At 40.6% G+C, this 25,114-nt stretch overlaps 2 protein-coding genes across 5 annotated transcripts in view; both read left to right on the top strand.

The window, feature by feature from the left end:
* The window catches only part of CMSS1 (cms1 ribosomal small subunit homolog), a 379,245-nt gene extending 359,343 nt beyond the window's left edge, over positions 1-19,902 (top strand). For 2 of the 3 annotated variants that reach the window (XM_079921888.1, XM_079921889.1), the window contains 7 exons: positions 1,262-1,391; positions 4,948-5,007; positions 6,782-6,884; positions 10,403-10,463; positions 10,918-11,005; positions 16,623-16,711; positions 19,104-19,902. In XM_079921888.1, the coding sequence (XP_079778014.1) occupies positions 1,262-1,391; positions 4,948-5,007; positions 6,782-6,884; positions 10,403-10,463; positions 10,918-11,005; positions 16,623-16,711; positions 19,104-19,187 (615 nt within the window). In that variant the 3' untranslated portion in view covers positions 19,188-19,902. The remainder of the gene's footprint in view (positions 1-1,261; positions 1,392-4,947; positions 5,008-6,781; positions 6,885-10,402; positions 10,464-10,917; positions 11,006-16,622; positions 16,712-19,103) is intronic. The other variant, XM_079921887.1, reaches the window with a different exon arrangement.
* LOC307186589 (cell cycle control protein 50C-like) overlaps positions 19,438-25,114 on the top strand; it is a 28,926-nt gene continuing 23,249 nt past the window's right edge. For both annotated transcript variants that reach the window (XM_079921886.1, XM_079921885.1), the window contains exons 1-4: positions 19,438-19,574; positions 19,952-20,687; positions 21,085-21,225; positions 22,230-22,428. In XM_079921886.1, coding sequence (XP_079778012.1) covers positions 22,237-22,428 — 192 coding nt within the window. In that variant the 5' untranslated portion in view covers positions 19,438-19,574; positions 19,952-20,687; positions 21,085-21,225; positions 22,230-22,236. The remainder of the gene's footprint in view (positions 19,575-19,951; positions 20,688-21,084; positions 21,226-22,229; positions 22,429-25,114) is intronic.

Raw genomic sequence — 25,114 nt, 5'->3', positions numbered from 1 at the left:
CCCCTGCATTGGCAGGTGGATTCTTAACCACTGCACCACCAGGGAAGCCCGAAAGTGTGGTTAGCTTTGACCTTCCACCACAGTTGTCAAAACAGCAATGTAATTCTCTCCCTGCCAAGAAAGGTCTACTGATGTAGTTAGCAGAGGAAATGCGATTGGGATTAGAGGAAACAAGATGGACTCAAACCAATTACTTAACAGCAAGCTTTTAGAAAACAGAGTGTGTGTGCATATGTTTTCCTTGCCTGCACATGGCCAAATAGGAGGATGGGAAATGCCAAATTGGCTGAGTTTTGGCACGTCCTTAAAGAAACGACTTTTAACTTCTCTTTGATAGTTTGACACTAATGGCCTTCAGGAGTGTTAAGTTCTTGGGGTTCAAGGTCAGAACTCCAGCTAGCTAGTTTAGCCTTGGCTGAGGTCATGCTAAAATGTGCCCACGGATGACGTGTTCTTTTAAAGTTAATTCATTTGACAGAACTTTGACCGTTCTTGGCAGTGGTATGAAAAGGAAGATAGTATGGAAGGAGGGGGGAAAAGCTGGGGTAGAAGGCAAGGAAGGGCTCTTTCTGGATTTTTGGTGAAATACTAGGAAGAAATAAGAAGGGAAGTTTATGATGAAAGTTAAATGAACAATTGTGCATTCCTAGTACATTGCAGACATTCAGTAAATGCTACACAGATAAGTCCAAATCAAAATAGATGTTGTAAAGTATCCTGTTCTGCTTTCCATAGGGCCAATTCAAGATGTCTCTCCCAAGACTTGAGAATTGAGGGTCTCAAGTGCCCCTATTTAGTGTCCTCCTTTGCTGAGATGAGTCCTGCAACTCTTACTTTAATGCCAGAAATCCAAACTGAGACTCAGTGCCTTAAGAACCAGGTTACACAAGGAATTCTCAAAATTCTACTCTCCCAGGAATACACATTTTCTGAGGCTTAAAAGGAGGTTTCCACAAGCAACAAGATTTATTGACTTTTAACAGAATATAGTAACCTATTATAGACTCCTACAAAATTTTTAGTTCTCCTAGCAGAGACCAAGAGTTACAAGGAGTCTTTTAGATCATCCATTCATTTTTCAAAGCAGTAGTTATGTCCAAGAAGTATCTTTTAAGTTTTCTCAAGTGTGTTTATTAGAACTCCCATTCACCCTTGGCTATCACAGAACCTACTTACAGTTTAAATGCCAGAGGAATCAACCTATCCTAAGCCAAATGCCATCCTAAAATCTGTCTTCCCATTTTTACTTCTTTCTCATCAGAAGAAAATTACTGATGTTCTTGCAAAATCAGAGCCAAAACCAGGGACACCTGAAGACCTACAGAAGCTGATGAAAGACTATTATAGCAGCAACCGCTCAGTGATTGAATTAGAAGAACTAACCCTACCAGGTACAGCCAGGCTTCCTTGTGGTTATTCCTTCTAATTAATATATTTCCACGTGCTAGTACTCCTTTCCTCAACCTAATAGTTTTAACTGTTGGATGATTTCTTCATTCAGATGCTAACTGGTATTCGTTCAGTCTAATAGAAGGATTTGTAATTTTTATTCAAAAGGTATTGGGTGTACATTTTTTTGGACAGATTCTTCAATGAATAAGAATTTTAATGAGGATAGAAGTTAAATTTAAAAAAGATAAAGCACACATTCAAAAGTATACATAATTAATTTACTCATCCTTTATAGATAAAAACTTTAGCTTTAATAGCATCTTAGTTTTGTTGTTGCCCTTATCATGGATATCTAGTCATGGTTTTGCTTTTGGGTCCCAGTCAAGACTTTTTTCAAGTAAACCATCTAAAGATAGGGACAAAATTCTGCATGTTTAGCAAGGCTGACACCTCACCCTGTGTGATTCTTTTCTTTTTTTTTTGCCGTACATGGGCCTCTCACTGCTGTGGCCTCTCCCGCCGCAGAGCGCAGGCTCCGGATGCGCAGGCCCAGCGGCCATGACTCATGGGCCCAGTCGCTCCGCGGCATGTGGGATCTTCCCGGACCGGGGCACGAACCCATGTCCCCTGCATTGGCAGGCGGACCCTCAACCACTGCACCACCAGGGAAGCCCTGTGTGATTCTTAAGCCTATTATCATTTGAGATCTACTGCCTTAGATATGTATAATTAAGTTAAAAGATATTGGAAAATTATTTTAAAAACCAATTTTAATTAATTTCAAAATAATGGTATAACCTGTAACTCTTTTGCACAGAGATTGAAGAAAAGATGTCATAAAATCAAACCGCAGAGGGTTTGGGCACCACTGCTTCAGATGAGCTCTCTATATATAGACTACTAGAGATATCTAACACTGCTTTTGGAAAAAGTCAAGGGTAGCTTGATTTCCTTTTTCCATTACAACTTTATGCTTTCTAGAGGCTTGAGAAGCTGAAAAACATCTCATACCCTGAAGTTTTATAATTCTTTCATAAAATGATGTGTATGTGTGTGTGTGTGTGTGTGTGTTTTAAATGCACGTTAGGTTGGAGACATCAGTACCTCTGTCTGTTCCTTTTCCAAAAGGAATACTCTTTAGGGAATTGAAGGAACTCATTTCCACATGAGCGAGTTCTGGAGTTTTCTACGTACTGAGATCAGAAAGCCCAACAGCAGTTAGAAACCACTCTTCTCAGCACAGCAGCTCCTCAGGAGGAGAGCTAGGTCCTGGCTCTTCTATCCTCAGGAACCAGGTATTATAACAAAGCCCCTTCAATGTTTAACTGAAGTTTGATTTTACTCTGACTCAGTGGTCAATTTTCCCTTCTAGTTCTTTGTTAGAGTTTACCTTCACCTGAATAAGGACTTGTAAGATAATGGGACCACTGCTACTCTGTAACCTCATGGAACATTGTAATTTGCTAGTCAAAAGTCAGAAGAAAAAGCCTTTAAGGAGTCATTTGAGTTCCATACTGAGTTTACATTATATTATATCATCATTAGAGTGCAGTAATATAGTTAGGCAAGAATGTGTGGTCATGGTTGGCTGAGGGGAAAATGTTTAAAATATGTTAAAAATACTGCTATAGCCAAAAGGAACAGGTTTTCATTTTCAGTTAAGAAATTAGGCCATTCTGAGCCACAGTGAACAAAGGCATCATAGGAACGTTTTAGAGAAAACACCCATCACTACACTGTCAGGACCAAGGACACAGAGGAGGTCTCTGTTATTTGAGAGGAGGGGCACGCCATGGGCTATCTGGAACAGTCTCAGGAAGGGGCATAAATACAAGATGGATATAAGTAATAAAATATTGTTCCTATTTAGTTTGCTGAGTGTCTAACTTGGTTGTGGTTTGAAGTTGTTTGTGTCTGTAGGGCAGCAACATGTCTTTTCAATTAATACTGTGCATGTACATTGTTAATGTCATACACATGGGAACTTAATTAGAGTTTTGAGGCAGGAATCACTTAGAGCTAACTCAGCTGTCCTCCTGAGAGCTGCAGTGTGGTTTAGATCAGTGCTAAATGCCTGTAAGCTAGCCACAACTGAATCACCCAGGAACTTAAAAAGTAAATTCCCAGGCCCAGCCCCAAGGAATTCTGACTCATTGAGCAAGGAGGAGTCCATTCCAGGAATCTGTATTTTTTGTAAAGTTCTCCAGGTGAGTCTGGTCATATCCAGGCTTGGGAGATTACAGTTTTAAAGACCATCAAAGGCTCAACAACAGTATAGGGGGCAACATCTTTGAAGTTGGTTACTCACATATTGTGAGTTATATATGCTGGGGCACAGCATAAGTTTCATTTAATTTAGTAATAGTTTACTCCCTAACACACTGCTATGTTTATAGACAGACTTCTTCTGCTATAATGAATTAGGATGCTAAACATTATGTTGCTTTTTTATACATCTCAGATACAGAGTTAATAATACTACATAATTGCTAGACCATGATCATTGTTGGTTGAGCAAGGCTCCTATGTTTTATTGTAGCCCGTTCCATTCTTTCATTATGTTGTTGTGCTGTGTTATGTTAATGTTCTATTTTAATGCATTATTCCTGCTTTTCCCCATCCACACTCCAAATTCCTTTCTCCATAGGCATAATGTTACTATACCTTTTTAAATATGCATATGTTCTTTTAAAATATATCATATTGTTGCGTGTGGATACATTTTACAATTTATTTAAATGATGTTGTGCTGAACCTCTCATTCTGTTTCTTTCCTCACTTGGCACTTTTTCAAGATACCTGTATAGCTTTAAGTACATCTACTTCATTGCTTCTAAAATGCTACATAGTATTCCAATGATTTCATCGACCACATGTTGCTCATCCATTTTCTCCGATATGGACCTTTAGGTTGCTTCTAGTTCCCCAATATTACAAATAATGCTAGTATGAATATACTTGAGTATGTCTCTTTACAGACTACGCAAGAATTTCTTTCCATTATTTACTCAGGAATGTAATCCTGGGGTCATAGGGTATAAACACCTTAATTTTACTACCATCCAGGATAGCGATACCACTTTACACCTCTACCTACAGTTCACAAAGAGTTTCCATCATCCTACATTCTCAGCAACACTTGGTATATACATCTTTCTAACAGTTGCCATTCTAAAGTGTGTGCAAAGTGTTATCTCATTTTGTATTAATTTGCATTTCTATGATGACGAGTTTGAGCATCTCCACATAGATTTGTTAGCTATTTCAGCTTTGCCTTTGTATATTGCCTATTCCATGGATTTGAAAATAAAGATGCTTCATTAGTCCATTGAATGATACAAGCTTCTGTTTCACTACTCTAAGAAATGATGGACAGTTTAAAGTTTACTTATTGTTGCTGCTGCTGTTGTTTTAAATGCTAGACAACTTTAAAATATATGAGTCCCCAATTCACTAATGTTGTACAACCTATTCAAGAATACACCATTCACATGTAATCTATTTTGAGTATGTGTTTGCGAAATCCTCTACAAAGCATGTTTCTCGTATTTCTAGACTCCTGCTTCCTCAAGGCCAATGATTTGACTCACAGTCTTTCATCATATCTAAAAGAAAGTAAGTAAACTCATTTTTTAAAAAATTATTCATCACGTTTTATTATTTCCTTTAAAACATTAGATGTATCTCTTTAAAATAAAAACTTTTAAAACTTCATTTAAAATCAAGTTTCCATCTTAAATGGATTTTAAATGAAGGTTTTTTAGGTCCATCTTGATATTAATTTTTATTTATTTAAATTTATTCTTGTTTCTCTCTGGTATTGGGGATTTGGGTTTTGGTCTTGTTTTTGTTTTACAACACATTAGAAGTATTGCTCCTGGAATCCAGAGAATTCTCAGTGTTCTAGTTGCAGGTACCCCATCAATTTGCTATTTGACTTGGCACAAGTCACCGAGGACTCCTCCAGGACTCTATTTTGTTATCTGAAAGACAAGGAAGTTGGACTATGTGATCTTGAACCCATCTCTGAGGTTCTGAAATTCTGTTCCCATGTTCAGAATTCAGACCATGGCTATTGCACAAACAATCTAATTTGATCTTTTCGATTGAATGTAGGCAGTAATAACTAGATTATTCATGCTAGGTAGTCATTTATTGTGACCAAAAATGAAATAGTTTAGACATGGTGATTTAACGTTCCTTTTTCAAATTCTAACCAATTCTGATGACACTCAGCTTGAGTTCATAAACCTTTCTTAGCCTCAAATTCAGCAAATGTAAATGTAGGTAATAATGGAATCAATCTCAATGGATTATGAGAACTAAAAAAGTTATGTAAAGTGCATAGCACAGTGTCAGTGTTTAGTAAATGTTTGCTATTTTAATATCATTTCCATTTTATATCTTATGCTGAGTGTCCCTTTAAAACGAAGCATTATTTATTTATTTATTAATTTTTGGCTGCGTTGGGTCTTTGTTGCTGCACTCACGCTTTCTCTAGCTGCCGTGAGCGGGGGCTACTCTTCCTTGCGGTGCGCGGGCTTCTCATTGTGATGGCTTCTCTTTGTTGCAGAGCACGGGCTCTGGGCGCGTGGGCTTCAATAGTTGTGGCACGTGAGCCCAGTAGTTGTGGCTCGCAGGCTCTAGAGAGCAGGCTCTGTAGTTGTGGCGCACGGGCTTAGTTGCTCCGTGGCATGTGGGATCTTCCCGAACCAGGGCTCGAACCTGTGTCCCCTGCATTGGCAGGCGGATTTTTAACCACTGTACCACCAGGGAAGTCCCTAAAATGTAGCCTTTTTATTTTATTTATCTATTTTTTTTTGCGGTACACGGGCCTCTCACTGTTGTGGCCTCTCCCGTTGCGGAGCACAGGCTCCAGATGCGCAGGCTCAGCGGCCATGGCTCATTGGCCCAGCCGCTCTGCGGCATGTGGGGAATCTTCCCAGATGGGGGCACGAGCCCGTGTCTCCTGCATCGGCAGGCAGATTCTCAACAACTGCGCCACCAGGGAAGGCCCCAAATGTAGCATTTTTAAATCAGTTCTTTTCCCGTTTAGTCAACACTGCCTTTAAACAACAAACATAAATTAAAATATAGAAAATGTTGTATTATTACAAACTTTTAAAATTTTCCTTTTCTTTTATTTTTGTACAAACTTAGTCCTAAAAGTGGTCACATTTAGCTACTTGGCATATTACATGTTTTGTGGTGTAAGTTAATGATATTTCATTTTAGTTTAATATCTAGAATAACCAGAGAATAGAATCTAAACAGTGCTCATATTTTATTTTACTTAAGCAATAACAAAGAAGTAATTGGGGGATATTCAACTTTGGAGGCTTTATTTTGCTATATTTAGGGTAATATTTTTCTCATGGTCTTTTTTCAGTCTGCCCTAAATGGGTGAAACTTCGGAAAAACCACTGTGAGAAGAAATCGGTCCTGATGCTGATTATCTGTGGCTCTGCCATCCGAGCCCTGGAGCTCATTAGGTTGGAAGCTTCACCTGTTCCATTTCGTAACTGTTTTCTGAGTAACTGATATGTGCCGAGCTGACAAGTTCTATATGCTGGAGAGCAGCAATGAATAAAATATACAGAGTCCCCTCTCTCATGGAACCTACTTTCCAGTAAGGGAGGCAGACAATAAACAAATAAATATGCATTATAATGTCAAGTAGTGATAAGTTATGTAGGAAAAAAAATAAAGCATGGCAAATGGATAGAAAAAGATGGGGGCTACTTTTAAAAGGGTAGTCACAGAAAGCCTCTTAGGAGATTGACCTATGAGCAGAGACTTAAACAAAGTGAATGAGAACGCCAAGCAGATATCTGGAAGAAAAGTGTTCCAGGCAGAGAACGCCAAGCAGATATCTGGAAGAAAAGTGTTCCAGGTACAAAAGGCCCTGACATGGAGTGCCATTGGAGGATTTTGAGCAGAGAAGACATATGATCTGAATAATCATTCTAAAGGATCACTTTGGCTGCTGTGTGGAGAACACACAAGGGTAAAGCAGGGAGATCATACAAGCAATAACCAGTTGGAGAAATAAATGAAAGAAAAGATCTAATTTAAAATAGTAACAAGAAAAAATAGAACACCAAGGAAAAAACTAGCCAAAATTTAGATGAAGAAAATACTGCATAAGGGATGCAGCAGATCTTAAACAGAAAGGAGTACCATAGTGTTGAATAGGAAGATTCAACGTAAAGATGTCTGTTTTACCTAGAATAATCTACAAATTTCACAGATTCCCAATGAAACTCCTATAGAATTGTTTTTTAAACTAGATAAACTAGTTCTACGTTCATATGAGAAAATACAGAAGAAAAAATAGCTGGCGAAATTCTAAAAAAGAATGCTAGTGAGGATACTATGCCTATAATATCTATCAGATTTTTTTTTAAAAAAACCTATTACAAAGTCTCAATAATTAAGAGTACGGAACTGGCACATGTGTGACAGATCAGAACAGTGGAACAGAACTGAAAGTTCAGAAATAGACCCATATGCATATGAAAGTACAGGATATGGCAAAAGTGAAAAATCAGTAGGGAAAGATGGATTATTTAATAATTGGTATTGGAACAACTGGGTAGCCATCTAAAAATATTAAGCTGGGTTCCATATCTCACTCCTTATACCGAGATAAATGCCAAGTGGACCAAAAATTTATATGTAAAAATTGTGTTTTAAAGACAGTTTGTCGGTGCTTTACTAAGTGCCTTCACATACCTTTTCATTTACTGTAGCTTTTGTAGAATAAACAAAAAGGCTTCCACTGGATCTGTAGTAGCGTTCAGCTTTCAGAGAAGAGCTGTCAGAGTAATATGGGATTTCCTGGGACTCACCCTCTCCCAAGGCCAGGCTCTGCACTGGGCTTTGACCAGAGACAAAACAGGAAAATCCAAGTCCTAAAGAAAAAGGAACTTGATCAAATAGATTAATGTGCAAAGTAGACTCTCGGTAGTTATTTAGCATCTGTTTTTCTAAATGAGCTAATCTGACCATGAATTTAGAAAAGTAGTTTTTTAAGCTTTGTTAATCGTCCTTCAGAACCTTTCTGCTAGGCACACACGTTAAATTGTATCACACACCCTTTCAGTAAAACGAAAGTGTTTCTTTTAACTATTTCTGCTCCAAACATAATTGATCTTCAAGACTCCAACTCTTTCTGGGCAGCCGTACTTGCTGGTTCTGAAATCATAAGAATTCACATTGACATTTCAGTGTTTTAAAGACTACCCACAGAACTCATTTCAGATTCAAACACTAATGGCAAAGAAGTTGGCCTGGAGGTGGCCTCTTAAAAACAAGTTGTCACATTGATTTGAGTTTTTACCGTACATAAATGCCTTTCTGATGGGCATAGAAGGACTGTGCTGTCGTACTTCATTTGCCAATTCTCAGTGTTTCTTTATGTCTTCAGTAATATTATGATCCATTTCAAGGTTAGGTGATTTGCAGAAGGTGATTTCTGAGCAGGCATAACAAACCCTATTCATAAAGGCTAATATTGAATAATTCTAACTTTTGTAAGAATATCTGTTCTCTTGAGAACCATGAATTATGTTAAATATGTCCCCTAAATTGTCTTCTTAGTTAACTTCGCCATGGAGAAAGCTCATGTGTAAGTACAGACTCGAGTGCAATAGAACGTGTGTAGCATGAGTCACTATTTTGTAAATTCATTTATTCCTACTGGTTGGTAATATTTCTCAAGGCATATTAAGGATATAAAAAGGAAAGTAATATTCCGAGCAGTATTCCCATATTCTATTCCCAAACATCAACTAGAAGATTGTTCTTTTATACCCATTTTATACCCATTTATTCCCGAAGCATTTCCACATATAAGATTTTACAGATAAGCTCACTCTGCAAAGTCCATAAAAGTAGGGGGGCTGCTGTGAATGAAGGACATAAGCCCTCCTGCTTCTCCCTGCTAGCTTATCCATGTCCCCGCAAGGCAGCCACACACAGACCTTCGTACATGCCCTTGGGCTCTGTAGAGCACAGACTGACATCACTGCTAAGATATTTCTCACAAACAAATTTTTTATGAGAACTATACTGCAGAGTTTGAAGATAAATTCTCTGCCAGGGACCTAAAATACAGAACCTTTGTATTACAGGTGTTAAAAAACAAAATTCAACCAAGTAAATTTGAAGATCACATTGGCTTAACTCAGTGATTCATGAATCAGGCAGCACCCAGCCAGCAACTAGAAGGGCACTCCGAGGGGTTGTGCAAAATGAAAGTTTTTAATAGGAGAAAGGTAGAGGGACTTCCCTGGCAGTCCAGTGGTTAAGACTCTGCACTCCCAATGTAGGGGGCACAGGTTCGATCCCTGGTCAGGAACGAAGATCCCACATGCTGCACAGCGCAGCCAGAAAAAAAAGGGAAAAGGGTGGAGCAATGGAGCCATTAACAAAAGAGAAGAAAGACTACTTTTTAGGCCAGGACATCTTCTTTTGCGGGGGAAGGAAATGGCAAGGGTTTTATGTTCCTCTCTGGTATGGAAAGGGCCCACAGGACAGATTACCTTACTGGTGCTTGACCAGAGATTCCAGACTGGTTGATTAAGATTACGTTTCTCAGAAAAGTTGAAACTGCAATTAGATGAAGTATTAAATCTGGGTTTCGGTATCATGGGCTTTTAGCATGAGTGACACCATTTTGGGACTGTGGTTTTCATTTTAACACAAGTGAAGGGCAAATCCACATGTTTCAGTAATCAAGGAAACCTAAGTAAAGTTAACCGTGTGCCTGAGACTTAGAAGCCAACCCAGATGCATGCCTGATTAAAGGCCACCCCACTTTCATTCCAGAGATGGACTAACCTGAAAATCAGAATTTTGTGTGTGCGTATCTATCCACATACATATGTACATATAGACACACATAAATGTGTGTATTATTTTGAATAAATATGGTGTAATACTTAAGATGTCACATGGCCCTGAATGAGTGATTTTTCTTCTGCGTAAATCTATTGCTTTTCATCAGGTCATTGACCGCATTCAGAGGAGACAGCAAAGTCGTGAAATTATTCGCAAAACACATAAAGGTAAGCAAGGGCCTGTGGTTCCTAGTCGGGGGTGGAAGTGATCCTTAAGGGCCACTTCCAGACCTCAGTTGTTTCACTTCAGCCTCTTTTCCGTATCTCCTTAGGAAGCATGTTCTTTGGTGCCTTCCTTTTGCAACATATTGAACGACTGTTCCGATTTTCTTTGTGTTTCCTGCCTCTGCTCCCACAACAGTCACTACTCCTCTGTACTCTGAGGTTTCCATACAGAAGCTGAAGTTTGAGCCCTGGACTCTTTGGAGACTTAACCAGTTTTCCGGGGAGATGCTCTTCTGTCTTGATGTTAACCTTCTTTGCCCTGGAAGTTGACCCTAAACAAGAGTAGCCCCTTTTGCTTTTTTACTTTCTTAACTTTTAGATTAAATGCTCTAAATTGGACTATGATTGGACTTTCCAATGACTCTTCTTTTCTTTGTTCTCTTCCATTTTGGAATAGGTCCAGGAGCAGATAAAATTGCTGGAGAAGCGTGTGGTACACCTGGGTGTAGGAACTCCAGGGAGGATTAAAGAACTCATTAAACAAGGTATGAAAAGAGGTAGTGATACTCCTACTCAGAGCTGAGTGTTTGCCTAACCCCCATGTGAGTTTGGGAAACCACATGTGTGATGTAGTGAAATCAGACCTCTGTGTTAATTCAGGAGCTGGAAACTTAGCCTTTAGTCCCTAAAGCCAGCCAGCAGGTGTAGTACAATAGGGAATGATAAGGACTGTGGCAAACTGTGGTACTTATGCCCATCTAAATACATTCAAATTCCAGTTGCTTTAAGCAGTTCAGTGGGTCCACAATCTATTCCACCGATTGCAGACTCTGGAATTTGTATAGCTGAATGTGTTGAATATTTCCCTCTCACTTAATTGAGTCTCGGCTCCCCAAGACTCCCATTCCAGTTGAGGGCTGGTATAGAAGATATGTTGAAACAAAAATGCAGTTTCTATGGATGAAATACAAGCACTCTAGAACACTTCTTGTGCATGTGTTTCTTTTAGTGCTTTACCCAGAAAGTGTTCCAGACATCATCCACCAATGGGTTTTTTTTTTGGGGGGGGGGGTACGCGGGCCTCTCACTGCTGTGGCCTCTCCCGTTGCGGAGCACAGGCTCCGGACGCGCAGGCTCAGCAGCCATGGCTCACGGGCCCAGCCGCTCCGCGGCATGTGGGATCTTCCCGGACCGGGGCACGAACCCGTGTCCCCTGCATCGGCAGGCGGACTCTCAACCACTGCACCACCAGGGAAGCCCCACCGGTGGGTTTTTATAGTTTGTTGACCTTCTCAAAGCCATGTACATGTTCTACCTTACCTGCCAGACAGATTAAAGATTTCTTTTAAATACTCATTTCCAAATTACTTGTTTAACAACTTTATTTTATAACTGCCTGGAGCTATTCCTGGATTTTTACATATCTAAAAGTAATGTGTTCATCAATATAATATCTCAGTATAGAGATGGTCATTTGCAAGGAAGCAAACAAGAGCTAAAAATACTAGTGTTTCTCTCCAGATGAAAACCCTGGGTAAGTGAAAACACTATATGCAGAGGTCTGTGCAATTACAAGGAAGTAGCAAACTTGGTAGCCCCACGCAAGGAAGGGAAACAAATATTTTTTGAGTTCCTACTTGTACTCAGTGCTGTGCTAGACACCCTCACAGATCTCATTTAGTACTCATAGCATCCTTGCAGGCTAGTATTCTTATTTCTTATGAGAGAAAGCTGAAGCTTGGAGGGTCATGTAGCCCCTTCCAAGATCTCTCATTCTAGGCCTTCCTGGTTCCAGAGCCTTTCCCCCTCCAGGAGCTCCTGATCCAATTGAAGAGATAAATGTGCATAAGATGCGACTGACGACATGAGGCAGTAAATGCCAAGGTCCGAACAAGTACTTCTAAGTCCTACAGGAGTTGAAATGAGGGAGAGATTGTTATGGTGGCTGAATCTGCAGGGAAGTCTTTACAGAGGAAAGGATCTTTAACTGATCTTTGAAGTGTGGGTAGGATTAAAATAGGATCTTTTTAATATACTTTAAAGTATGGAGATGTGAGAAAAGCATTCAGGAATGGGACAACAGCTGAATCAAAAGCACGCAGGCAGATACATGGGGTATATCCAAAGGAGACAATAAGTAGTCAATACATGTTGAGGTTAAGAGCCCCTATTACAGACTCAAATCTATGGATGCAAATCCCAGGTCCAGCAGCTTACCAGCTCTGTGACTTGGCAAGTTTCTTAACCTTTCTAAAACTGTTTCTTTATCTGAATGACATAGATAGTAATAGCACCTACCTCAAAGGATTGTTATGCCAATAAAAAGCTAAACACAGTTAGTGTTACACCTTAAGAACTCAACAAATACTAGTTATTACTTTTATTAAAGAGACCACCTTTCTTGGTTGGAGACTTCGTGGGCTGTGGTAGCCTGTGCTTCAGTTGGAAAGAAAGTCAGATTTTGGAGGAAGGCCCTTGCACAGTGATTGGCTGGATTTTTGTCTTGTGGCCCTAGGAGGGTATTGGAAGCGAAGGCGCAGGTGAGAGGTGCTCATAGTCCATCCATGAGACGCGGAGGTGGGAGAGATTGGCTGGGCAGCTGGGAGGCCAGGGATGCGCCCTCCCTCTCCCACAGCTCTTAGCCAAAGACTCACCTCTCCCCTTCCTGGATTCCACATGTTTTGTATGTGTCGCCAGGTCCCCCAGGCAACAGGGCCACTCTTCTCCATATTTAATATTTAAAAGAGAGAGAGAGAGAGAGAACGAAGCTGCCCAGACTGTTGAAATTATATTTCTACAGAGTTTTGAAAACTCACTGTGAAAGCTTATTTCATCTAAGGAGTGGAAAAATCATTTAAGGAGCTGTTGATTTATTTATAATACTAATGAAAATAGCTCTTCTGATTCTGATTGGATGAATGGTTTAATATTCATTGACTACAGATGTTAGGCTACATACAAAGTGTTTAAAGAGAACAATTCCAGCACTCCAAAAACTGAAAGTATAACAAAGCAAGACAAATGGCACATAACTCATTTTATGTAGCTGTTTATGACTTAAGATGTTTATATATATGATATATTAAGGAGAGTTTCCGAACATCAAAAGATATTCCATAACCTTGGGATCAGTACACTTACAGACAGAATTCTATTGTTTTATTTAATAAGGAAAGGGATTTTCTAATTATAAGAGCCCTTGTAAAATGCAAAAAGGTACAGAAAAGAAAATAGGTCACTTTAGAGGTAATGTCTTGTTAGTTAATATTAAATATATTTCCTTTCAGTCTTTTTTCTATGCATTTATCTATATTTTTTATAAATGGAGATCATATTGCATATCATAACTTTATAACCTGTCTTCTCTACTTAATATATCCCATGAGAACTTTGCTTGTCATGAAATAGTTTTAATTTTTCATTTTTAATGGCTGCATAATATTCTATTGAGTTTTTTTCCAGTTTTGTTGAGATATAATTGACATATAACATTGTATTGGCCAAGGTGTACAACATGATTTGGTATATGTGATGTGTAAAGGGATTACTACAGTGCGTTTAGTTAACATCAGTCACTTCATATCATTACAGTTTTTTTCTTGTCATGAAAACTTTTAGGATCTACTGTCTTAGCAACTTTCACATATACAGTACAGCATTGTTAACTATACTCACCATGCTGTACTTTACATCCCCAGCACTTATTTATCTTATAACTGGAAGTTTTTACCTTTTGACCACCTTCATCTATTTCTCCCACCTCTTACCTCTGGCACCCAGCACCAATCTGTTCTCTGTACCTATGAGTTCATTTTTGTTTTTTGTTTTTTTTTAGATTCCACATATATGTAAGATCATACAGTATTTGTCTTTCTCTATCTGACTTATTTCACTTAGTATAATGCTGTCAAGGTCCCTCCACGTTGTCACAAGTGGCAGGATTTTCTTCTTTTTTATGGCTGAATAATATTGCTGTGTTTGTGTGTGTGTGTGTGTGTGTATGTGTGTGTGTGTGTGACATATTCTTTATATATTCATTTGTCAATGGACACTTAGGTTGTTTCCAAATCTTGGCTTTTGGAAGTAATGTAGCAGTGAACATGGGAGGTACAGATATCTTTTCAAGACAGTGATTTCATTTCCTTTGGATATATACCCAGAAGTGGAGTTGCTGGATCATAGTGTAGTTCTATTTTTAATTTTTAGAGAAACCTCTATACTGTTTTCCATAATGACTGCACAAATTTACAATCCCACCAGCAGTACACAAGTTCCTTTTTCTCTATAACCTTGCCTGTACTTGTTATTTCCTGTCTTTTTGATAACAGTCATTCTAACAGGTATGAGGTGATAACTCATTGTGGTTTTGATTTGTGTTTCCCTGATGATTAGTGATGTTGAGCTCCTTTTCATGTACTTATTGGCCATTTGGATGTCTCCTTTGGAAAAACTGTATATTCAGTTCCTCCACCCATTTTTAAATCAAATCATTTGGGGTTTTGGGGGGTTTTTTTTTGTTTTTTGCGGTACGCGGGCCTCTCACTGTTATGGCCTCTTCTGTTGCGGAGCACAGGCTCCGGACGCGCAGGCTCAGCAGCCATGGCTCACGGGCCTAGCCGCTCCACGGCATGTGGGATCTTCCCGGACTGGGGCACGAACCCACGTCCCCTGCATCGGCAGGCAGACTCTCAACCACTGCGCCACCAGGGAAGCCCCAAATCATTTGGTTTTTTGACCTTGAGTTGTATGAGTTCTTTACATATTTTGGATATTGACCCCAAGTTATATTGGTGTTTAGCAATTCTATTATGGTAGGATATTTGGGTTGTTTCTAATTTGTTTTGCTATTATAAGTAATACACAGTGATCATCTTTATAAGTAACTATGCTTAAGTTTCTGGTGTTTTATTGGGATATGTCAGAGAAGGAGAATTATTTTATCAAACAGTAAGCATTTTAAAGCTCCTATTATATAATGTCCAGTTGCCTTCCAGAGAGGCTGTACCTGTTTGCTGTCCCATCAGCAGTCAATTATTTTTGTTTGTTTGTTTTTGTTTTTTGGGGTTTTTGTGCGGTACGCGGGCCTCTCACTGTTGTGGCCTCTCCCGCTGCAGAGCACAGGCTCCGGATGCGCAGGCTTAGTGGCCATGGCTCACGGGCCTAGCCGCTGCGTGGCATGTGGGATCCTCCCGGACCGGGGCACGAACCCGTGTCCCCTGCATCGGCAGGCGGACTCTCAACCACTGCGCCACCAGGGGAGCCCAGCAGTCAATTATTTTTAAGGGAACACTATCAACCCATTGTCTTTCTTAATTTCCATCATTTTTAATTTACAGAGAGAGTTCTAAATAAGAGGCGTCGTAGTTATAAGAAGCATGAAAAAGTCTTTAGGGCAGAGGGGAAATTATTGAAATAGCCAATATTGAGGGGAAGTGCTGAAGGATAAAAGAAGGCTTCATTATGTTTCCAGGTGTGATAGCTTGGGGCAGTGGGCAGAACGTGTAGAATGGGAAAAACTAACTGCCCAACTCTGAGACCTCTGAGGAACAGACAACCCCTGAGGTCCCCTCCAGCCCCACACTCCATAATTGTCTCTAGATACACAGGAAGACAGCAGGAATGAGTCCTTAAGTGGTTTACCAGTCTCCTCAAAGGATAGCAGGCTTTGAATAGAGCCCATTCATCTTAACTTTCCTTTTTGCCTGAAATTAACCTCCCAACCCTGTCCACATCCTTCTGCCGACTCACCTCTTCAGAGTCACGCAGACTCTGTTGGACTCAACTCCTCTGAAGGGTCACTATCCCAAATTGCAAGGATACGTCTTATCAAATCCCTGTCGGGAATGACACTTTACCCTCTGAGGCTTCATGAAATGGAGGCTTGGGATTGATTCTTTGCCAGAACTTGAGCATTTCACGAGCTTAGCAAGAGCAGCTTCCCTGCTTCGCTGAGAATCAGTGATAAGATTGTAAGGAGAGTAAGTCTCTGAGTGCTGCATTTGTTTTCCATCAGACAGGGACAGCACTTAACGTGCAGAGATTAGTTACTGGGGGAAAAAAGAGCAAATGAGGCAAAAAAGCAACCAGAGGAATAAAAAATCATTTTAATAAGCTTATGTCATAAGTTCTTTAATGTAGCAACTCTCTCCCTGTCTCTTTCAGGTGGCCTTAATTTGAACCCCTTAAAGTTTCTGGTTTTTGACTGGAATTGGAGAGATCAGAAGTTGAGAAGGATGATGGACATTCCCGAGGTACCATATAACTAGCAATCCAGCAATTGCCTTTAATCTTTTTTTTTTTCAATCTGAACTTGAGTTCAAACACAGCAGTAAAGTCTTTGACATGGGGAACCAGCACACTCTGGCCTTTGAAATTATTTCTTTTAACTCTGAAGTAACTACAGTTATAGAGACCATCTCACCCCTTACGCATAACTGTATCCTTTCCATGTGTTTTATAGGAATCAGCTTTTTTTCTTCATTAAATGACCAGTGGCCTCTGCCCCACTGGGGACCACATCTATACCGCATCTTTGAGAAACAGGAAGATCTAGAGGACTTGGTGTATTTCCCTGTGCCTTGTTTTAGAGACACAATCGTCTTTGCCTTTTCATCCTTATAAATATGTACTTGGAGGTGGGGGAGCACAAACTTGCCTCATTGCCTTCATCTCCACGTACCCAAAAACCCACTTACTTAAATTAGAGGGCTATTTTGGTTTTGGGGAGTGGGGAAATTTTTTTGATGTCTCAGTGGATTAAAACCAATTGAATACTGAATAGGAACAGCATTAGCTCATTATATATTTATGAAAGTAATCCATTATCATCATAATGTGAAAAATTGAGGGACTTCCCTGGTGGCACAGTGGTTGAGAATCTGCCTGCCAGTGCAGGGGACACGGGTTCGAGCCCTGGTCTGGGAAGATCTCACATGCCGCGGAGCAACTAAGCCCGTGCACCACAACTACTGAAGCCCACGCACTCTAGGGCCCGCGTGCTGCAACTACTGAGCTCGCATGCTGCAACTATGGAAGCCCGCGCACCTAGAGCCCATTCTCCACAACAAGAGAAGCCACAGCAGTGAGAAGCCTGTGCACCACAACGAAGAGTACCCCCGCTGGCCGCAACTGGAGAAAGCCCACATGCAGCAACAAAGACCCAACGCAGCCAAAAATAGATTTTAAAAAATAATTAAAGGGCTTCCCTGGTGGCGCAGTGGTTGAGAGTCCGCCTGCTGATGCAAGGGACACGGGTTCATGCCCCGGTCCAGGAAGATCCCACATGCCGCGGAGCAGCTAGGCCCGTGAGCCATGGCCGCTGAGCCTGCGCGTCCGGAGCCTGTGCTCCGCAACGGGAGAGGCCACAACAGTGAGAGGCCCGCGTACCGCAAAAAAAATTAAATTTAAATTTAAAAAACAAAGAAAGAAAAATTGATTTGCCACCTACCATGTTATCATCTGACTAATCTTTCAATCTAGCCTGATGCTTAGAAGTAGCTATTGGAGAGAATAGGGTTGTGCAGTAATAAACATGGCTGCCAGTCACCAGCCAGAAATAAATCACGGCAGTAACTATCAAAGAAGCTTTCAATCATTCCTCCAAACATGTTGAATGAATTAATTTACTGTATAAAACTATATCCTCAGAATGACCAAACCTGATTATAATTGACTGGAGAGTTAAGCTAAAAACCATTTTCTCACTTCCCTGCACACACACATACACACACACACACACACACACACACACACACACACACACACACAGTCTCCTGAACTGTTGTTGTTGTTTTTTTTTAATAAATTTATTTATTTTTGGCTGCATTGGGTCTTCGTTGCTGCCTGCGGGCTTTCTCTAGTTGCGGCGAGCAGGGGCTACTCTTCGTTGCGGTGCGTGGGCTTCTCATTGCGGTGACTTCTCTTGTGGAGCACAGGCTCTAGGCGCACGGGCTAAAGTAGTTGTGGCACAAGTGCTCAGTAGTTGTGGCTCGCGGGCTCTAGAGTGCAGGCTCAGTAGTTGTGGCACATGGGCCCAGTTGCTCCACAACATGTGGGATCTTCCCGGACCAGGGCTCGAACCCATGTCCCTGCATCAGCAGGCAGATTCTTAACCACTGCACCACCAGGGAAGCCCCCCTGACTGTTTTTTTAAAACTAGTTTAACCAACTTGATGTCAGGCACATGAGGTCATATTTGATTATTTCAGTTATAATGTTAAACCTGAGTAAACAACCATCACTAGTTTTCTAATTATAATAATGAGGGAGAAATAGTATTCAAGAAAAACATTTTAACCCATACTTATTTTTATTGTGATGATGTCATTATTAACAGTTATCCTGCATTAAAATATTGTGTATAGTCTATAGGCACACTTTGAATATCTTGAAAAAGATTTTTCTGTGAGATTTTATGTTGAATGTTGTACAAACAAAAGGACATCTTAATGAAATTGATGTCTTATATAGTACCGCTTCCTTTACTTACGTAAATATTTCAACTCTGAATAAAATGCAGGTTTTGCTCTTCCTGATTCTGGCCATAACAGCTGCATAAACACCAGGGACTCCAGACTGGTTGAATTTATTCACCAAGACCATCTTTTCTTGATCTTAAACTTTTTTTTCTTTTCTCTCACTTAGATAAGAAAGGAGGTTTTTGAAATTCTGGAAATGGGAGTCCTCAGCCTATGCAAGTCAGAATCTTTGAAGCTGGGCCTTTTCTAAGTCTGGGTCCTAATGAAAATTCCTGTTTTCGTGGTGGGATTTGCATGGCTCTGGCCCATTGCAAGCAGTTGGTAAATATCAGCTATTGTTTTATTAAATTGATTGTATCACCAGATGGATCACTGGGAATCTTAGGTGGGGATTCTTTTACAAAATGAATGTGTCCTTTGCCAACTCCCTTGTATAATAAAGTATCACTGGCTTGTGTGTGATTTTTGTTAAGCAGACTGAGTTTTTCTTTCACCAACTGGCTTCTGATGTGACTGTACAAGCAAGGGAAAGAGCATCTGGGCAGCCTCAGGCAAGCCCCTTCCCTCTCTGAGCCTGTTTCATCAACTGTGAAATGGGAATACTATCTTGCAGGATTGCTGAGGATTTCATGAGATGGTATGTGTGGAACAGATTTGAAACTGTGATGCCTAGTCCCAGTGTGAAGGGTGGCAGTGGTACTACTGGTGGAAAGAGCTGCAAGGATATGTGGCAGTTTGTAAACAAATAAAAGACAACAGTGTAACTACAACTGTCTTATTCATTTATTTAATTCTTTGTTTTGAGATAATTTCACACTTACAGAAAAGTTGCAAAAATAGTATAAAGAATTTCCATATTCCCTTCCCCTAGCATCCCCCAATGTTAAGATCTTGTATAACTTTAGTACAGTTATCAAAACTAAGAAGTCAACATGGGTACAATACAATTAACTAAACTACAGACTTTATTTGGATTATACCAGTTTTACCACTGATGTCCTTTTTCTATTCCAGGATCCAGTGAAGGATCCCACATTGCATATAAGTTTCCTAAGAAGAATATATATAGTCTGTCACAGTTAATCATTAAAATAGTTCTGGAGGAAACGTCTTTATATTTTACAGATGATTAAACTGAATCTCAGAAAGGACACACACTACTTTAAGTAGCAGAAGAAGAAGTCAAACCCAGATCTCCTGTATTCACTTCAGGACACCATGGTTATCTATCTGGGGAGTCGGGCATATATAACAAAGGAGATAATAAAGCAAACAGTTGCCACTACTGGTATATGAAGTTCCACATTCAAATATTGTGAAATGTTAAAGGAGTCCAGCAGTGTAGCACATCACACTCTGGCAAATCACATGCTTCCACACACCAGCGACTTGCTATTTGTGCACCTCTGTGGGCTAGAAGCCACACACGGGGATTCAAAGGATAAGGGAACACGTTCCATCCTGCAGGACTCTGGCTCAAGCTCAACAAGTTACAGGAAAAAGAAAGAAAGCCACCACAGCATGAGAATTCATTCAAGCTATAGCTAAACTTAGCCCTTTGGGGGCTGACCCTCCCCCAAGTAAGAGAGAATTCTGCCTTCCAACTGAAACATCGGCTCATCCTGCCTGATGACCTTCAAACTGTGACATCGGCTCTTCCTGGTTCTATGGCAGCTTTTGGCCTTCAAACTCAAACTGGAGGAACATCAGCTCTGCAGATTTTGGACTTGCCAGCCTCCTCCGTAATCACGTGAGCCAATTCTTTATGATAGATCTATATATACATTTAGATCTGTTGGTTCTGTTTCTCCGGAAAACCCTAATATACTCCTGTGAAGCACCTTTTAGTTTGGGATTTTGGTTAGGTTGGTTTTGTTGTTTTATAAAAAGCCTAAGAAATACTGTTCTTGATTTGTTACTGTAATGACCCTTCTGGTAGGTGTTACATATGTACTGTAATCACACCCAAAGTTGGAACAAGTACCTAGATTGCAAACATACCCAATATTTTGTAGGCCAACTCTGCACACATAATCTAATCTCACAGGCTGTTACTGCCTTTTAAACTCAAGTTCTTGACCATGCTTATTTAATAAAACAAATAGTAGATATGAACTCCGAGTGTTCACTGCCGTCTTCTCACACAGATCTGTCTGATACCAACAGCCATACTCGTCACCACCTCCAAGCCAGATTCAAATGGCTTGCTGAAAAGTCCCCATGGGTGTTCTGCTTTTTTTCCAGTTTTGCAAGGGAAAGCTTTGACTCTGAATTGGAAACCTCCCAGTGTAAGTAATTGCATTTGTTTTGTATTCTTTTAAACTAGGTAGATTTGCCAAAGTTATTGTCTTCTTTAATACAAAAATAGTCCAACATATGGCTTCTCTGCCGAATGTTAATAGAAAAAAGAAAATTAGAAACTCACATGCTACCTAATTCTTTTTAAATCCTAATTCTACATCTTAAATGCATCTTGAAGAGGAAGTAATTATTAATAGCGTAATGAAAATGATGTTAGTGGATTTCTAATAAGTGAAAAAAAAAAACCCAATAATACCATATGGGAATATTGAACATTTAAGTGATTATCTATTTTGCTCTTCCTTTCTCTTGCATCATTTGGGGTACTTCAAAGCGCGTGCTTGAGGAAAGGTTAGGAGGAGATGTTTTTCATCTACGCTTTCTGCCAGAGCCTTTCTTATGGATGAAAAAATTGGAAACTACTGAGATTAGTCATCTGTGTTCTGCAATCCCTGTTTGCTTCTCCCTTCCTCATTATCACAAAGAGCAAAGTTAGCTGTAATCTGAGAGCATTTTCCCAACTTCGTTTATATTCACGTTAAGGGACAGCCACATTTGGGAAAAGCTGACAGCACTCACTTCTATTATTTGTATTAATCTTGAAGGATTTGGGCAAGTTCTTAAGGATAAATCCATTTTCGCCCTTTCAGGAAGGGTTGCCCTGAATTAGCCACCACGTCCCAGAAATAGCCCGTTGTAACTGCTTCCCAATATTGCCAGATGTTGGTTTATACAGACCTGCTGGAGACTCTTCCTCCTAGGCATGGCAGTTAGCACAACAAGTTTTTTGGGCCTACGTAAAACATACCCAACAATGGCTGATTGAAGGGAGCTGTGGAAATCGGGTCTGGTTAAGAAATAATTCCAGAAAGCAGAAAGACTTTGCGAGGGCAAAGGAAGATTCATGTAATTCTCAATATTACCATTATGTGGTATTACTCTGAGCAGTAATGTTATAAATGTCTCAAAAGTATATCTGGGTCACCCGCAGAACCACAATGAAGAGGAAATCCCAGGACTGCCAGTCCAGATTGCCAGACAACAGTGCCGTGAAGCAGCAGCAGTTGCCCGCCTACCAGCTACAGCTCTCAGCCAACAAAATCCTCTCCGGCTTTTTTGCCACAGGCGTGTTCTGCCTTGGAGTGGGCGTCATCCTTCTGTTGTCTGCAAAGACCATCAAGGAAGTAGAGGTGTGTCCCATCTCACTTTTTGGATGCAATTTCTAAGAATTTTCAGCTTTCGGACTATAAAGAGTGGTCAGTTTGAGAACCCAGCCCCCCAACAGGGAAGCAGATGAGACTGGAGCATCCCTTTTTCAGCTGGCAGGTGCAGATGGTGAAAGAGCCTCTATGTGGTGGCTTTGTTCATCCCTTCTCCCTCTTGAGGACAATTACTCTCACACTGGTCAGTTCAGCCACCTTTGTTTACAGGGGCCTGGCAAAGTCAGGAGCTTTTTATGCTGGCAGAGTACCGAGCAAGTGACTGGTAGAGGCGGGAGGAGAGGCAAGACCAAATGACTGCCAGGGACCCGTGAATCATATCGATAAAAAGAGCCAAGAGCCAAAGATATAGGTCTTAATTTTGCCCCACTTTCAAGCATTGTGTCTTTCCCTTTGCAAATAAATTCCGTCTGAGATCATCGCTTTATCCGGGAAAGGCAAGAACACAAATCTTTCTGGCCTCTGAAGGATACTTAGCAAAATAAACCAAGTTCTACTCAGAGTGAGAAAAGTGGAAGTTGAGCAGTGAACCCCTCAGTTACAAGCCTTTTGCCGATTTGACAACAAGCTGTTGGAGGATGAGAAGCCCAGTAGCTGGTCTGGGGAGGGGGAGCTCAGATCTGGTCTGAGGCCATGCCCGCATTTGGTCTAATAAATTAAGTACATGTTTCATGCAAATCAGCTCAGCAGGTTATGCGACATCCCAGACCGTATGACCTCCACTCTGAAGGCAGCCATGGAAAGCTCATGTATTCCCTCTCCCCGCATAGGCGAGTGGCAAAATTACCATGAAGGCCAAGTCTGTCAACCCTGATTTAATGTTCATGAGTGTCTGAAGGTGCTCAGAGTCCTTCTGGGTGTGTAGATGAGTAAGGTTTGTAAGAGTTGAACTCCATCCTCAACGACCTAACGATAGAGTAAGTAAGGTAGTGTGTGCTAAGAACAGAGGGCTCAGCCACGGCTGGCTTGTTTGCCATATCCACAACCCCTTCCTTGCACGTTGCCAGTGCATAACAGGCACACACTTACTCAAAGAATGGATTATGGCAAATAGCGAGGACTTCAAAGAAGAAAATTGCATTTTAGGTCCCACTCCTCCTACCAACACACACTGCTCTCTTGCCTTTCCACTGAAATTTTCTGTACCCCACCCCCCAGCTCCTGGCAGGTGCCCCTAAGTCCTCTTGAGTCCTCCAGGGTGGTAATGTAAACCACCAGGCCCCACCAAGTGAAAAAGGCAAAATGGCAGGAGGGAAGTAAACTTGCCTTGTTGAAGACGATAGCAAAGTAATTGGCTTATAAGGTTGATATTCATTTCCATAAAGTTCATCCTGTTTACTGTTCTATTTTCTCCTTCACCAACCCCTTTCTTTCTGGTTCTTCTCCTCCCCTTCCCATGTCCTTCCAGCTTCCTCCCTTCTGGGCACCCATCCCCACCCTCTTTGAAGTGCAGCCTCCATTAAGAGACAGCAATTGCTGAATGATGTCACCTTAGCGATGTGAGGAGAACCTCACTCCATGGTTGGCCAAGGCCACTCTGCAAACAGCTTTCAACAGAATGATTTTATCATGATGTTAAGGGGATTTTCCAATTGACTTTTCTTTTAAGCCACTTCAGAGAGGACCGTTTCTAACACTTTGCTTTTATACAGGAAAATCAGAAACCACCCATAGAGACCGATCCTCTTTTGCAATGGAAGTGTTTTGTTGTAATGGGTGGTAAGGTGAATGTACTCAGATGCTTATATTTACTTAAATCATTCTTTAAGTATGCAGCAAGACTTGAACGGTTATTTTAAAAAATACTGATGCCTTTTCTGTTAGTGACACTGCATTCTAATTTTTTAAAAGCATTGAAGAACAGGGCTGTACCTAATTGAGACCTACCAATAGCACACTGAGCTGTGACTGAGGAAACGGCTGCTAGTCCAGCCAGTCTCTGATCCTGAGTATCAGGATGTATCAGGATGTATAAGATGTATCCCAGGCCAGTGTGGTCAACACACACCTAGTAGAAGAGCTCGGAGCTGGCTTTCCTCTTCTCACTTAGCCCTGGGGCACACCGAGAATGTGCCCTTTTTGCAGTTTACTTTAAGCAAGAATGATAATTCCTGCCTTTCCAAAATTCTGTGAGGACCAGACTATGATCTTTGCTGTCATTTTAGAGCTATAGGTTTGAGCAGCAAAAGTAGACAGTAGATCAAAGGCATGTTTCCCTCATAAAATGTTTAGAGCTAGAAAGCACCTTGGATATCATCTACTCAAAAATTACTTGATCATGAAAGACATTTTTTTCTAATTCGGCATTGATAGAACTCTCTCAAGAATCCATGGATTAGTGTGTATACTACTAAAATGACCTCACAAATCAATTAATTGCTAGCCAAAATCATGCTGATGAACAAAATGTGGGCCCTGGAGCTCAGGATCAGAGACTGGCTGAACTAGCAGCCGTTTCCTCAGTCACAGTTCAGTGTGCTATTGGTAGGTCTCAATTAGGTACAGCTCTGTTCTTCAATGCTTTTAAAAAATTAGAATGCAGTGTCACTAACAGAAAAGGCATCAGTATTTTTAAAAAAACAGTTCAAGTCTTGCTGCATACTTAAAGAATGATTTAAGTAAATATAAGCATCTAAGTACAATTAAGTAGCCTTTT

This window comes from Stenella coeruleoalba (assembly GCF_951394435.1).
Source record: "Stenella coeruleoalba genome assembly, chromosome: 5".
In the NCBI taxonomy this organism is placed as follows: domain Eukaryota; kingdom Metazoa; phylum Chordata; class Mammalia; order Artiodactyla; family Delphinidae; genus Stenella; species Stenella coeruleoalba.
This window is presented reverse-complemented; position numbering and strand designations above follow the sequence as displayed.